General features: G+C 38.5%; 2 protein-coding genes across 6 annotated transcripts in view; one reads left to right on the top strand and one right to left on the bottom strand.

The window, feature by feature from the left end:
• Window positions 1–2,098: 2,098 nt before the first annotated feature.
• LOC18103773 (rac-like GTP-binding protein ARAC8) lies at window positions 2,099–8,889 on the top strand. The gene is made up of 8 exons (XM_006376780.3): window positions 2,099–2,467; window positions 2,827–2,914; window positions 3,049–3,158; window positions 3,258–3,321; window positions 6,108–6,172; window positions 6,262–6,327; window positions 6,839–6,936; window positions 8,517–8,889. The coding sequence occupies exons 1-8, from the start codon at window positions 2,363–2,365 to the stop codon at window positions 8,554–8,556; spliced, it is 636 nt and encodes a 211-aa protein (XP_006376842.3). The 5' UTR covers window positions 2,099–2,362; the 3' UTR covers window positions 8,557–8,889.
• A 418-nt stretch (window positions 8,890–9,307) lies between these two features.
• Window positions 9,308–15,104, bottom strand: part of LOC7458023 (uncharacterized) — a 39,829-nt gene continuing 34,032 nt past the window's right edge. For 2 of the 5 annotated variants that reach the window (XM_052445862.1, XM_002317991.4), the window contains exons 3-4: window positions 10,682–15,100; window positions 9,934–10,450 (exon numbers count right to left, since the gene is read on the bottom strand). In XM_052445862.1, coding sequence (XP_052301822.1) covers window positions 10,715–15,100 — 4,386 coding nt within the window. In that variant the 3' untranslated portion in view covers window positions 9,934–10,450; window positions 10,682–10,714. Of the gene's footprint in view, window positions 9,705–9,933; window positions 10,451–10,681; window positions 15,101–15,104 lie in introns of those variants that run through there. The other 3 variants (XR_002977013.2, XR_008056940.1, XR_002977012.2) reach the window with 3 other exon arrangements.

Here is a 15,104-nt window from a genome sequence, read left to right as displayed (position 1 = left end):
TAAAATGAATGTTTTAACAAAACTTTCAACTTGCCCCCTATATTAAGTGAGATTCTCACTTCAGTTCATTAGCTTTTAATTCAACCATTTATCCTAAAATAATATGTAATTAGGGGTTAACTTGGGCTCAAAAGGGCCAAATCACCCAAAATAAAAGTGCGAGAACCAAAGTGAAAATTACCAAAAAATATACTGCTCTAATCCACAGTGTATCGTGAGAGAATGCACAGTAATTCCAGCATAGTAAAAGGTTGATGCCTTTTAGCTATAGTTAATGTTAGATTTGATCTTTATTATTTTAATTATTATTATTTTTGCCCTGATTCCATTTTTGAATTTCTCTTTTTGAATTTCATCTTTCAATATTTAATTTGTTTATAATTTAGCTTCCTTAATTTTTCTAGTGTAGTAATCTCGATCTTATGACCCAAGCCACGTGTATGGAATTTTAACCCATATTAATATCGGTCTTTTTTATGTTTTTTTTTTCACCGATTCTATTTTTCAATTTCATCATTAAACATTAGGTTTATTGAAGATTAAAGTTCTTTATTTTTTTTTCTCAGTTTACTTTCTATGACGATAACCCGATCTCACGGTCCGGGTCATACATTTTCCATGCTAACTTGGATTGACTTGTGGATTTTATATTATTTTTTTTATTTTTATGTCAAATTTATTTCTCATTCTTTTAATTGTTTTTATCCTTTTATAAAATTAATTTTCAGCCTTTAGCATTTGATTATTGAGGATTGAGCTTCGTTATTTTTTGATGTGGTTATCCCTGTCTCACGACTCGGGGCCATGAGTATGAGATGTTAGCTTGGGTTGATATCAATTTTTTTTTTAATCTTTTTTATAGTTATTTTTTTTCTCGATTGAATTTATTAAATATTTTGTATCGATCTTACAATTCAGTTCATAAATTTATCATGTTAACTCAGGTTAAGTAAAGATTTTTTTTTATTTTTAAAATTCTTATATTTTCATCTTTTAATATTAAAGTTAATAACTCAAGTCACATAATTTTTTTTTATTTAAAATATACCAACAATACTTTAATATTATTTTTCTAGATTACATAAAAAAAAAAAAACAATAAAATCGACTCTGACTCGCGTCAAAGTGTAGCGCAGGGGGTTTGATAAGATTTTTTTAAAACCGTGCTTCACTAGTCAAGAGGTCCAACAGACCTTTTTAGAGGTCATGCCTGTAGATCATCCCAGGCTACCTTGGAAGCTGAGCATCTTGGTTTGGGCTTGAGGTGAGAGGGTCTTTATTTATTGATGGAGACGATGGTTTCTGTTTTGAGCCAACTAATGGGATTTACTCCAGGCTTATCTTCCATAATTTCCAGCTTCAAAAAGGCATTGCAGGTCCTGGCTCGTCAAGAATGATATATACTCATGGGCATGTGTTTTGAGGTCTGCAAGTGATGCCTTCTGGCAACAATGTGGCCAAATTTAATGCAAATGCAACACCTTTGAGACAAAAAAGAAATAGCAAAAGGGAAAGATCATTCTTAGAAGCCAAGCATATGCAGCAGGCTATGATTTGCTTTTCGAAACAGTGCTTAAATTTCCCCTTATGAGTAATCATATCTTTCTGCACTTTGCGGGATATGTTACTTAATCTTTACTTATTCCTGTGCCCTCTTGGATTCTGCAGTATTTTTCTGTTTGTCTTGCTTTTACTGCCTTTTGGTATCAACTTTCTAGCTACTAATTGAATTGCCATGTAGCCTCTCCTCCTTTTCTTCCCCTTTCGTTGCATCTCTCTCTCACTCTCTCTCCTTTCCCCTTCCTAATGTGCTTATCTCTCTAGTTTCATTCAACTACAAGCACCATATTTTGCAGGTAAAATCCGCAACAAACCATGGTGGTTTGTCTTCACTAGAAATTATTTCTCTCCTGTAATCATGATGGATCAGCCAATGGGGCAAGGATTGATCATGTCACTGATGTGTTGGACAGATTATATAAATATACCATTTGTCAAAGAAAAAGAACAGAGTAATATTAAAATATAGAAAATAAAATCCTAGAAAAGAAGAAGAAGAAGAAAGTATTAAAATAGAAGCAAGAATAAAATAAAGTAAACACCCTAAAGAAAAGAAAAAGAAAAGGCAAAGAGAAAGGATTTTAACAGTGATGGCAAGTGAATGAGTGAGAATCATGTGATCCACCTCCACTACCTCTTAACTTTGAATCAAAAGAAGCCATGACAAAAATGCTCATAAATTATTCCACCTACAGCAAACCACCCTCTTCTACTCTTTCGTCCTTTTCTGTCTTTCATTTTCACTTTCACTACTCTCTACTTCAACTGCTAATATTTCTTCTCTCTTTGTTTGTATACATCAATGGCTTCTAGCGCTTCAAGGTTTATCAAGTGTGTTACTGTGGGAGATGGGGCTGTGGGCAAGACCTGTATGCTTATTTGTTACACAAGTAACAAGTTCCCTACTGTATGTTAAATGACCCATCTAACTACATCACCTCTGCTTCATAATTTGTGGGTTTTTTGGGTGTTTTTCCATCTGGGTTTTGCTGCTTTTATTTATTTTTGTTTCTTACCTCAATCTTTAATTTTGTCTCAGTATCTCACAAATCCTTTAGCTTACGGGTTTTGCTACTTGGATAAAGTGTGTTTTTTTTTAGTTTCTATTTTCAGATAATGATCTTGTGCTTGGCTTTATTTTTACTTTTCTAGGCATAATTTATTTTATCTCCATTCGAAAGTTTCTTGCTTTCTGCTGTTGTTTTTAATCCTTCATGCAAATGAACAAAAAATAAATAAATGTTATTTTTGTTTTGGGTTGGCTAGGATTATATACCAACGGTGTTTGATAACTTCAGTGCAAATGTGGTAGTTGAAGGAACCACTGTAAACTTAGGCCTCTGGGACACAGCTGGTATGATTATTTGGACCACTGCATATTTTCTTTTTAATCTTTATTTACATATTCGTGCCTTATTTTTTTCCCTGAAAACATGTTTGCATGACTGGGAATCTTTTATGATTCATTTGTTTCATTGACTTCCATAGGGCAAGAGGATTACAATAGATTAAGGCCCTTGAGCTACAGAGGGGCAGATGTCTTCGTCTTAGCTTACTCACTTGTTAGTCGAGCGAGCTACGAAAATGTACTTAAAAAGGTGCAGCTTTTTTCCAATTTGTTATCTTCTTACCTTTCTGATTCTTTTTTCTGTTATATTTCTTGTTTATCAGTTTCAAATATGAGATTGTTTGTTCAGTGGATTCCAGAGCTTCAGCATTATGCCCCTGGCATTCCAATAGTACTGGTTGGTGCCAAATTGGGTAAGTCTACTAGCAACCATCATATTTTTCCTGTCTGATTCAATGCTGTTTATGATTTTATTTTTCTTGGTATTTGGCTATGTGATCCTGTCGGTGCTGTTTTGTCTAGGTTATACTGGTTAGTATTTGCTTCACTGTTGTTGTTACATATTGTTTAATAGGAGAATGATATATCTAATCCAGAACTTGGTGAACTTACTGAAGGCAATTCTGACATGTAAATATTATATAATTTTGTCAGGCTCATTTGCATCCACTTGATGATATAAGTACAGGGGTGAGACCAGGGTAGGCTAAAATAAGGACATGTTCATAATTCAAAACTTATATCTATCCCAAAGTCAAAATTTCTTGGAATTGATGCCATTGGTACGTTTTCATTGATTAAGAAGTTTAAAGTAAATGATGACTTTCCTTGTTACTTTTTAGTTTTAATTGATGTAGTTTATGCACTCTAGAGAAAATTAATGTGGCTTTGCTGCGGCCTATGATTTCTAAAACTTTTTCACCATTCAACCTTGAGCTTCAATGGATGAATCATGTAACAGTCACAAATTTTGAGCAGACTTTCTATACACGTATATATATCAACAACACCCTTCCAATGGAAGGTAATGTACTACTTTTCAGATTTTGATTTTCAAATTCTTGAGTATTAGCAAGTAGGAGATAAAGTTTTAGGAAAGAAATTATATGTAGATCAATGGTGTGTAGCTTAAAGATGCTTGTTCAAAGCTAGAGGTCTCAAGTTTTTTATTGGTAATCTTTAAAAAAAATTAAGAAAGAAAGAAGGAAAGGAAGGAAGAGGAAAAGGAGAAGTTTAGGAAACTACTGAAATCAATGGTCTAGGCATATAAAGGTTATTTTTGCTATTAATATTTGGATTTTGTATGAGGACATCCTTGAAAAACCTGAATCCCAACTGATATTTCTGCCATGTTCAACCATTTGCCTTCTTAAAATCAGTCCTTGTTCTTCAGCTTTGATAATTCTTCCCAAGAAACTAAGTGAATTTTTCCTTCCCTCGGTTGCTCCCCAAATGAATGCCTGTGTTTTTTCAATTCTTCACAAACTGACACTGACACACACATTGTTTGCATTGAGTATGATGGAATAGCCGAAAGAAATGATGTTTATAATTACAGGTGGACAGAACAATACTGAGATGGTTCTTTCTAATATTGTATATTAATGGAGTAGCAACCCAAATAAAATGATTTTCAAGCTGGTGATGAAGCTAATGGTGTTACTGGAAAAATTACTAGCTACCTGGCAAAAACTTTTACCAATTGAATGTTGGTAAAAGAATGCGGAGTTGATTGTTGCATGCAACTGCATGAAAGGTGGTGTTTGAAAAGGTCAGGTCAGTTTGAGGAAATATTGTCTAGTTATGGTTCAACATATACCGTATGGAGGGGTACACTTTAAGAGGAATGTTCAAAGCACTGGCCTGGTTATGAGAATTGAAGAGGTTTTGTTTTGTCAACCTGGTTAGTAGCATTAGATGTTTGATTGAGATGGATTTTGAGGACTGAGGATTTGTTGTGTGATCATAAAATTGTTAAGCCAGTTCTCAAGGTTCGAATACTTTAGCAAATTAAAAAACTTAGGAAATCAATCCATTATTTGTTAATTATTGTTCTATCAACTTCCCTGCAGATAGGCTGCAATGTGCATTCTCTAGTCTATTCATTCTTTATGCTATTCCATAACATTTTATCATCTGAGAGGGACTTGTTCAACCATCATATTAGATTGCAGAAGGCACGAGTGTTGGTAAATCCTTTTTTTTTTTTGGAATCTTATCTGGAAAAAATGAATAAGAAAAAGAAAGAAATACCAATCACTCTTGCAAATAAGGACTTCTTTCTTTTTTTGGCGGGCCAAACTAATGGTGGTCATTGCATTTCTGAAAAAAAAAATGAATAAGAAAAGGAAAAAAAATATTGATCATTCATGCCAATAACGACATTTTCTTGTGCCAAATTAATGGTGATCATTGTTTTTCTGGAAAAAAAGGTATGTGAAAAGGAAAAAAAAATCAATCATTCTTTCAAATAAGGATTATGTTTATGCCTTGAGGGTGCTTAAAAAATGAGTTTGGTTGTTACCAATTTAATGTTTCCTTCGGGATAAATGAAGGATTTATAGATTATTTCTCTCTCATTTTATTCTGTACAAAATTGAGAAATGTTCTCTCCTTTTGACATTTCATGTGATAGACCTAGCTGGAATTGAATTTTGTGGGACAAGATTACTGCTCATATCAAGTCAAGGGAATGTCAATTACTTTTTGTTCTTACTTCTCCTTCCCTCTCCTTGTTCTTACTGTTTTCTCACTGACTTTCATGTGAAAGATTGTCGCATGAATAACGTGATCTATTTTTTTTTTACGAAAAGTTGCTTATGATTCCATACTATGTGGCTTCTATTTACAACTCAATTGTATAATTATATCATGGTCCTTTGCACCAGCACCAACTATTTTATTAATTTCACTTATGAAAAACATAATTCTTTCATACTGTCATGAAGCCTATCAGTCCAAGTTTCTTGACCAAATGAGAACTCCTGCCTCTTTGATGTCAAGTGAAATAGCATTGCCTCTCATGTCCTTGAAAGTACTAGATTATGAGCAAACTGATTGACATGAGCTGAGCCATTCATACTGCTTGTCCCAATCCATGATATTTCATGGATTGACATTTAACCTTTATATTGTGGTGGTTAGCTATGTGAATCACTGTAGATGTGAATCTAATGCATCATTTAAAATGGACATGTAGATCTTCGTGAGGATAAGCATTATTTGGCTGATCACCCTGGATTGGTGCCTGTGACCACTGCACAGGTGCAGTTTCTAGTCAATGGTTGTTTATAAATTTTTTTGTTGGTTGTCATGCGACCAGCGTTTTTAATGATATGGGTTATTATGATCAGGGAGAGGAACTCCGAAAACAGATTGGTGCAGCATATTACGTCGAGTGTAGTTCAAAAACTCAACAGGTATGCCATGATTTGGCAATATGTTGAACTTTATGAGAAGTACCACGTATACTATCCATGATAACTGACTTGCCCTGCTAATAATTTTCTGGGTGAATTGCTCATATAAAGTTAAGTCTCCTAGAGGAAAGCAGATAGAAAAAACTACCAAAAATTTTACATCTGCAAGTGCATGCAGTATCTGTGGTGTCATTCTCCTGATTTAATGTTATTGTGCTTTTCTGGTTTACCTCTCGCCACAAATGCTTGGCAAAATTGATATTCTAGTTATGAAAATTTTGTACAGGGGCACTGTGTTATTTATTTGTCATGCATCCTGACCATGTGACAGTCCCAAAATAACAAATTGCAGGCTGACATGTACTAATAATTTTGATATCATGTTATTATTATCATACATGAATCTTGCCCTTCTACTATTGTGCCAATGATGATCTTTTCTAACTTTTCCTTCCAGGCATTAGATTACTTTATTATCATGTTGTAAATGACATTTTTCATGTTATTGCAGAATGTCAAAGCAGTTTTTGATGCTGCAATAAAGGTAGTTATCAAACCAGCACAGAAACCAAAGGAGAGGAAGAAAAAGCCACGCCGAGGATGCCTGTTGTCAGTACCATCATTTCTCTTACTTTTAATGAGTTTATAATTTTTTGATATAGATATGCAAAGTTTTCTGTTCTCGTATTCTCTCAACACATGGATCTTGTGTATCTTGATGTCAGTTATTTTGTGTTTTATAAATGTCTTCATTGGCATTTCTGAAGTTGCTTTTTTTTCTCAATCCCTTTTGCTTGAGTCACTGCCACCACTTGAGTAATCATATCAAACCAAATGGAAACTTTTAATAATTTTTAGACTAGTAGTATATAGGCTCCAGCGGTCGTTTCTAACAAATGTAATTGGCATTCCTTTTACTTGTACAAGATTAAGCGGTTGGCATCTCAGTTGTATTGGCAATGTCTTACTTTAAAACAGTGGAGAAGGAGGGCAGGGACATGATTTTTGTGGATGCATGGGAATGTCCTAGGCCCGTGTCCCTTCAGTTGCTAAAAGCGACCATCTAAATTACACATCCATGAGAAGATAGCGTTGGAAGAATGAATTCAAACTGTAAAGTCCCGTGGATGTTCACTGGTGATTGTCAATACGTGGGTTCAAATAAGTATATATTGGAATGAAAAATGAGATCGAGAGTTGGAGAGAAGTCTTGTGGAGATAAGAGTTTGAAGAATAGTTTTAAAATAATGGAGTCTCATAGATATAATATTTATTCATTATGCAACCTGAGGTTCAAATGGTTGTATTGAGATTTTTATGGATGAGACATTGATTAAGAAGTCTCATGGATATTTACTGGTTCGTTGTGCAATATAAGGGTTCTAATAGGTGTATCGAGATCGAGAACGCTGAGGGCTGTATGGGAAGAGATATTTTTCATTAATTTTGATGGAATGCATGGATATTCATTTCGTAATTGAATCATACTGCTTATGAAATTTCTAGTTAACTTACCCTTGATGCCTCTGTGTTAGAAACATCAATTGGTTTCTGAGAGCATGAGCTATAAGGTATTGACACCAGGTATATAGGCATTCAGCCCTCACCAATATGATACAAGGCAGCAGTTACTAACTGTTTCTGTGAGCAGTGCTCTTTTGTCATGTGTATACTGGCTGTCATAGAGGGAGCATTAAGAATGAGCAGATCTGGTTATGTTGCATATATTAGAGATGACCTGATGTCCTGCTTACTGCTAGCTGTATGTCTTTCGTGATTGAGTTTGCCATTGTCACAATAGCCAGCTATTTCTCCTCAGAATGCATGCACGTCGCAAGGGAATTGTTAGAATGATTTCCGTCTCAGTGTCATTAACAAGTCCTCGTGTCTATGATGATATTTGATAGGCACTTCTGTCTCAGTGTCATTGACAAGTCCTCATGTCTATGATGATATTTGATAGGCACCCGTGCAGAGATAGCTCTCGTATCACCCCTTCATGGTTGTATTTTGTGCGCACAGAATGTTATGTTGTTTCTTCCCTTTGCATTGATAAAACTCGCTTCCCATTTTTGCCAATTTGTGTATCTATTGTCTGCTTCCACTCTAATCTTCTATATTTTGCTTGCGTGTGATATTCAGAATCTGAGCTGCTACTTTTCTTTTGCATGATTTCATGTGAAATTCAGAAATGTCTTTTGCGGGAGGAGGCTTGTGTGTCTCAAATGAAGTACCCCTCGTCTCCAAAAGGTGACTACTCTTTGGCATCACTGCGGTGCTACACTGCCAAGATATTGGGTCCTGGGAGCTTGGATTTGAATGCACTATATTTTGATTGCGGCATGGCTCCTTGCTAAACGTCACTCTCTAATTTTGTCCTAATTTCAGTGGAAAAGATATTTTCATCCAGTAACTCCTTGCATATATATATATATTGTAACTCATTGTAAAAGGTGGAGTTCAGCTAGGTTTGTTGCAAGTTTTTATTCTTCATGGCATCTTTCCTGACCTTTTGGCTTTGACACTAGCGAGAAATGATGATTTGCTTCTTGCTTCTACTAAGCTGATTGTCGGTTACTTTTTTGCCGCACCATTAAGTTTTACAAACCTGATAGTTATGAAAACAAAGAAAACACTCTTTCCGGGCCTCGTTGTTGCTTCTTCTTCGATCCCTATATTCGAAGATAAGGTTGATATTTGAGTGATACGGAGGGTGATGTTGTTGTACACAGGAAAGAGAAAAGAAAGCCTCCCACCCACGGCAGACGTTATAGAAGCAACAGCCCAATACTAGTGGTTTACTATGTCGTCGCTACTTGAGCATCTGCGCCATTCTGATGGCCATCAAACCAATTCTGGTTTCCTATATTATTCAAATTCAGCGACTGTGAGGGGCATCAACAACGTTACCTGCTGGGCGTTTTAGACCCCACCCCCAAGAAATTAAAAAATAAATATTATTATAGCAAATATAGAGCAGTGAAAAAGCCAGCCTAACCCGTCACCATCAAATTAAGTACCCATACAATACAGCAACAGTAAGCAAGAGAGACTTGGCAAACGTGATTTCATAAAGTCAAGGCCCGTATAATGAATGTTTCTTCCTAGAGATGACAAACCCCTAACCTAAGATTTTCGAGACTAATAATGGTGGTTCAACAATTTTCATTCGAATCTCAAACCTAAAAGGAACCTCAGCAAAAATACAAATACAATTCCCACAATGAACCACCCTTGCGAGCTTTCAACCAAATTCTATACAATAAACATACAGGGCACCGAGAAAAATTGAACTGCAACTATAGCTATCTGCGGAAAGGATCCCTATCCTCCGAAGCCAATTCCAACACCAAACACAGTGATGGCGCGGAGGCCACCTTTAAAAGACGATAGCAGGCGTTATATCGTTGGTCAAATATAGGACAGAAATGGTAAAATATCATATACAACACTAGATTAGCTTTAGAGTTAAGATACCCTTGCGAGAAGATACGAGGAAAAGCTGGGTAGAACTGGGTGTCTACACCAGGTTAATAAATAGAATAAATTAAAAGGAATACAGCATCCAACCATAGCAACTAAACCATATGCCAGAGCAAGAAAAGCTTGAGCACCAAAATTCACTGACCACTCTGATTATATGTACGTGATTAAAAGTGAGAATGAAAAGATAAATGAAGAAAAATGGCTTAAAAACAAAGCACATACAGAAGGGCTTCTGCTTAAAGCAGTTTACTAATCCAATCACCATTCATTCTCAGAATGATTGGAAAAGAAAGGGTGATTTTGCCTCCAACAGTATAAATTGTCGATGCACTGCACAACAGTATGGACACCAATTTCAAATGTCTGGGCAACAGTCACAGAATGCACGCTTTCCATTGGTTAAAATATCTACAAAGGGTAAAGTAAACTGCAGCTACCCAGTACAAATTCAAGGAAATGACAGCTCAAACGACCCGGACAGATTCCTTTTAAGGTACAATCTGTCCTTTTAACATACAATGGGTACACTGACAGGGTGGAGGTTGGAGGCTGAAGATCAAATAACTCACTTACCACCCATCCTTGAGAACACATGTTAGATGATCTTTTGGAGTTAGCCAACATCAATCCAGGAGAACTGTAATTGAAAACGCAAAGAAAGCAGAAACACAATTACTTGACCTGTGAGCAAGAACTTAAGTGCAACCCATGCCCAAAAGAATGCAAGTTTGAGAAGGTTTCCCCCAACCTCTTATAAAATAAATAAATAAATAAAGGCAAAACATGCAACCTTACAGATAATTCATACAATGGAGGCCAAGGTGAAACACAGAGTAGAACATATATTTACAAAACATGACAAACTTACTGGTGGATCACTGGATTGTGTCATTATTCATCCCTACTGCCATGAGGATTGCTTATAACCTTCCCATTCACCCTCTGGCTCCTTCCTCTTCAGAGCACCTCCGCCAGTCACTTGATACATCCTCGATTGCTCCTCTGCAAGGGCCGGTGAACTGGCAACTGACAGTTGCCTTGATGCAAGAGCTGAAGTCTCAACTCTACCTTCAATGTCTGGGCCTAGAGGCCCTGCATTGAGGTCGAGACCCTGCCTTACCCATTTCCTACTGCTCTCTGCAGCACCATTATTGTTAATGTCTGGGAAGTTAACAGCATAAGAAGGCCTTGGATAATGAGATGAGACTGCACCTACCGGTGCTGCTAATACTTGAGAGGGTACTGTGGGAAAGCAAAGCCTCCCACCAGATGATGAATCCACATACGATGCTGAACCACCTGAAAAAGTTGCAGAGGGCAGAGGGAAGCTGTTCCCAAAAGGAAAGACAGGATACTGAAATGGAGTAGATGGAAACGGCACTGCTGGAGAAGATGACAACACTGCTCCCCTGTAGATATCAGAATTAAATGGGTTGTTGCCAGTAGAGGGAGCCAACATCCTCCGAGGCCCACCAGTTGCAACTATAGGGAAAGGCTGCTCTCTTCTATCATGCAAGATAGATTGGATTGTGGCAGCAGGATATGGATTCCCTTGAGGAAACCAGGAGGGCAAGCTTCCTGTTTCGGAACTGTTGATCCTAAGGCTAGAAATAGATGGCTGGGATGGCACAATGTTTCGGGCATGTTGGCTATGTGGTGATGGTTCGGCACTCACCTCATCAACAAGAGGGCCATCATTTAAATCAAAGTCCCTGCGACTGCTGACCTCTCCATTTAGAAGACCACCTGATGACAATTTGGCAGGAAGTAGTGGGGCATCCAGCCTCCGACCAATGCTTGTCAGGTGATTACCCATATCACTAGCCTCATCTGCTCTATTCAAATCAAGATCAAATCCCCCAAAGCTCCGACCAGATAATGAACCCATCAGTGTATCACGTGCACAATCACTATTTTTTGCAAGGTCGGAGACAGAAACAGTATCCTGAGCAGAAATTCGAAAAGCCAAATCCTCAAGGATTCTTTCATCAGGTACATTCAAGTCGATATCCAACAAGGGCCGACCAGGCTTGGAAACCATTTCATCAGGGAGTGAGATGTTAGCTGTACCTAATGAAATCTCCAAAGCTTTTCTAGGTTCAGCTGGACGAAATGCACTAGTGGCTGCTGATCCCTTCCAACCAAGCTCCCCTCTACTCTTAAGTAAATCCTCTGGTGGAACAAAGGGCCCTTTTGCAGCAGCAGCTACTGTAATGGAAGCGGGAAGCCCACTAGACACAGAAGAAACTGGCAATGGAAAAGGGCTAATTAGTTGAATAGCAGCAGAACATGCAGGTTCTCTCAAGTTATTTGGTTCCTCATATTTCCCATCATCAGCAATAAAGCCTTCATTCAGATCAAATTCAACTTTTGTTTCCAGATCCAATCCCCCTGTAGCAGATAAAGAAGAAGCATCAGCAGCGGCAGATGTACATTCCTCAGTTTCATCAGCTCCTGAGCCAGCCAACTTTGACCCTGTTGACCTCACTACTTGTTCTGATGCCTGAACAAGTGTGGGTTCTGCCTTGTGAGCAGCTGGTCTGGCACTACATTGCTTATTGCCCTGATTGCCTCCCAGGCTCTCCACCTTGCACTCACTTTCATGATCAGTTGCAGCTGGGGCTGTATTGCTTTCATGTTTGATTTTCTTTTTCTCGGTAGAATGACTTCTGCCATCTGTTTCACCAGCCTTCACATCATGCATGTTTTCAGAAATCATATCCTTACCAGAACTAGAAGGTTGGGGCATTTCATCATTGGTTCCTTTTGAAAAATCAGACTGCATCATAGCAGGTGGTTTTGGATCTGCATGAATAGAAACATTCAGCTCTTTATTCATGTTTTTATTGTTCTCGCCATCAACCTCTACATGATGGTTTGATGATGATCCTTCGATTGCTTCAGTCCCAACTTGCACTCCTGTATAATTCACCTCAGTTAAGACAGAACTATGCAGCAACTTATTTTTGTCATCAGATATGCCATCCCCCTCTTTCTCCCATGGTTCTTTGCCCCCACAATTTGATGTTCTCACAGCCATGCTAGCAGAGGACACGGGAGCTGCTAATGTTTCATCAGATTTCACATTGCTTTCCATGCATGGTTCAGCAGCATCCACATTGGAAGAATTGGAAGGTCCATTGAGCTCCCCTGCGTGTTTTTCTTGTGAAAACAGAACGGTTTTAGCCTCCGTGTTCTTGGATGGAGGAGTGCCAACAACAGTAACCCGCTTCTCATCGTCATCATCAACACCATCAGCAGACTTACCCTGGCTTTGAGCAGGATCGTCACACGGAGATGATTTTCCTCTCAAACCACTTGGCGCCCAAGAGCGCTCAATGGGCATGCTTATACAAGGAGAATTTGTTGGCGAAACCACATCAGACTTGGACATCTCCCCAGCAGCCACACTAGCAAGTAGATTCATACCAACATCATCACCAACTGTCATGGCTGCATTTCCTTCAGAATACTTCGCACAACTTTCAATCAGGGCATTCATGGAGCTGAAAGAAGCATCATATGACTTCTCCGATTTAAGTTCAAACACAGTCAAAGAGGGTGTAGTTTTTGAGACTTCACCTAACTTCCTTGCATCATCACCCGTCTGACCATGCTCTTTATCGGGAACATTGGCAGGCAACCCATCTCTCTCATCTGACCCAGTCAGCACCTCCTTGAAATCATTGCTTTGCCATGACTCAGTCTTCACATTTGATGTGATATTAGCTCGATAAGGATCATTTTTTTCCTTCAAATTGTGATCAAACTGTTCATGCCTCTCTGAAACCACAGGAGAAGAAGCTCTGCTACTCATGACTAAAGCATCTTCAAAAGTTCCTCCACTGGAACTTTGTGCGGGACTGCGACCTCTATTGGGAATTTTAACAATAATTTTATGATTATTCCCCTCAGCCATGGGAGCATCAAGTACCTTCTCACAAGCCAAACTAGACTGTTGCAATTTCTCTGAACCTGGATTTTTGTGCAAGGGAGAACTTCTACTTGACCCACTATCTCTTTGGGCCCCAGATAAAGCTGGGCCTGAAAAGCCATTAACTGGTTTACGATGCCGCAAAGAGCCACCAATGATCTTATTTGCTGCCATTGAAACAGCAGTGGAGCTCCTTGCATCGTCCTTTCCTGACAATCCCACAGTTTTGGCATGTTCGCTAGAACAAGATTGACTGTTGTTGTGGGACTGACTAGAACTGCTGCTTTTCTCGTCCCTAGCTGCTGATACAGGTAGATCCATCGCACCACTGACACCAGTATTTCTGGGCTGTCCATCTTTCAAATTATTACCAGCTGCATTAGGTGACGCTGCTGGTTTTATGGGCCCTGGAGATGATCCAGACTTGGTCACAGTCTCCCCTTGGACAAGCTTGACTGGACCACTTTTGGAAGCAGAGAGTTGCACAACTGAGCTCTTCATTGCAACCTCAGAGGATACACCAGGTCTGTTCCCACCATGTGAAACTTCAGGAAGACGTGATCTGGCAGTCCAGGAGACACCATGGTTAGAGCCAGACTTTGTATTTGCATCCATTTCAGCCTCAACACGTTTCTTCCATGTGTCAACCAAGCTCCTTGCTTTCTTTTGTATTTCCAAGTTCTTATGCGTCCGCAAATGATTCACAGATTTGCCAATATTACACATTTGCAGAGCATGAAGATTTATAGGGAGTTTATCCAAAGCACGAAGCAAAACTAGTAGAAATTCCTCAACAGATTTATCACTATCCTTGTGGCTATTACCATCACCAATCTTCCCTTTATGGACCTCCTGCAGCCATTCATCAAATACAGGCAAGCCCCTTAGCTGCACAAACCGATTTAGGCAATCAAACTTATCTGTGGCAGCTATCGCACCAGCCAGTAATGACCGGCCAACCAAATCTACTTTTCTCTCGTTCCTCTCTGGCAGCATGAGATGCACTAATTTCTCAACCCCTTCAGAATCCACAAGTCCACCCTTTTCTGTAAATTTAGCAATCTCAGATTTCCAAATGCTTTCTGGTCTATGAACAGAATCCCCATCATCCATTTTCATAAAACGTTCTCGTTTAATGGGCTCAAACCCCTGATCTCCACGATCCCTTTTCTTTCCCTTAGATTGCGAAGGGAAGGAGGGGGCATTATTCTGTACGCTATCAGAACCAGGTTTCAGCTGTGGTGTTGAAGTTGGACCATTCATTGTCTTAGGAGAACATCCACCAGGCTGAATTGTTGCATGCATTTCTAAGCGTGTCTTAGATAATAGCTGATCCACTACTTCTTGCCGTTCCTGT

The sequence above is a fragment of the Populus trichocarpa genome, chromosome 12 (genome assembly GCF_000002775.5).
Source record: "Populus trichocarpa isolate Nisqually-1 chromosome 12, P.trichocarpa_v4.1, whole genome shotgun sequence".
NCBI classification, from domain to species: Eukaryota; Viridiplantae; Streptophyta; class Magnoliopsida; order Malpighiales; family Salicaceae; genus Populus; species Populus trichocarpa.
Note: the sequence above shows the minus strand (reverse complement) of the source record. Positions and strands in the feature narration are given on the sequence as shown.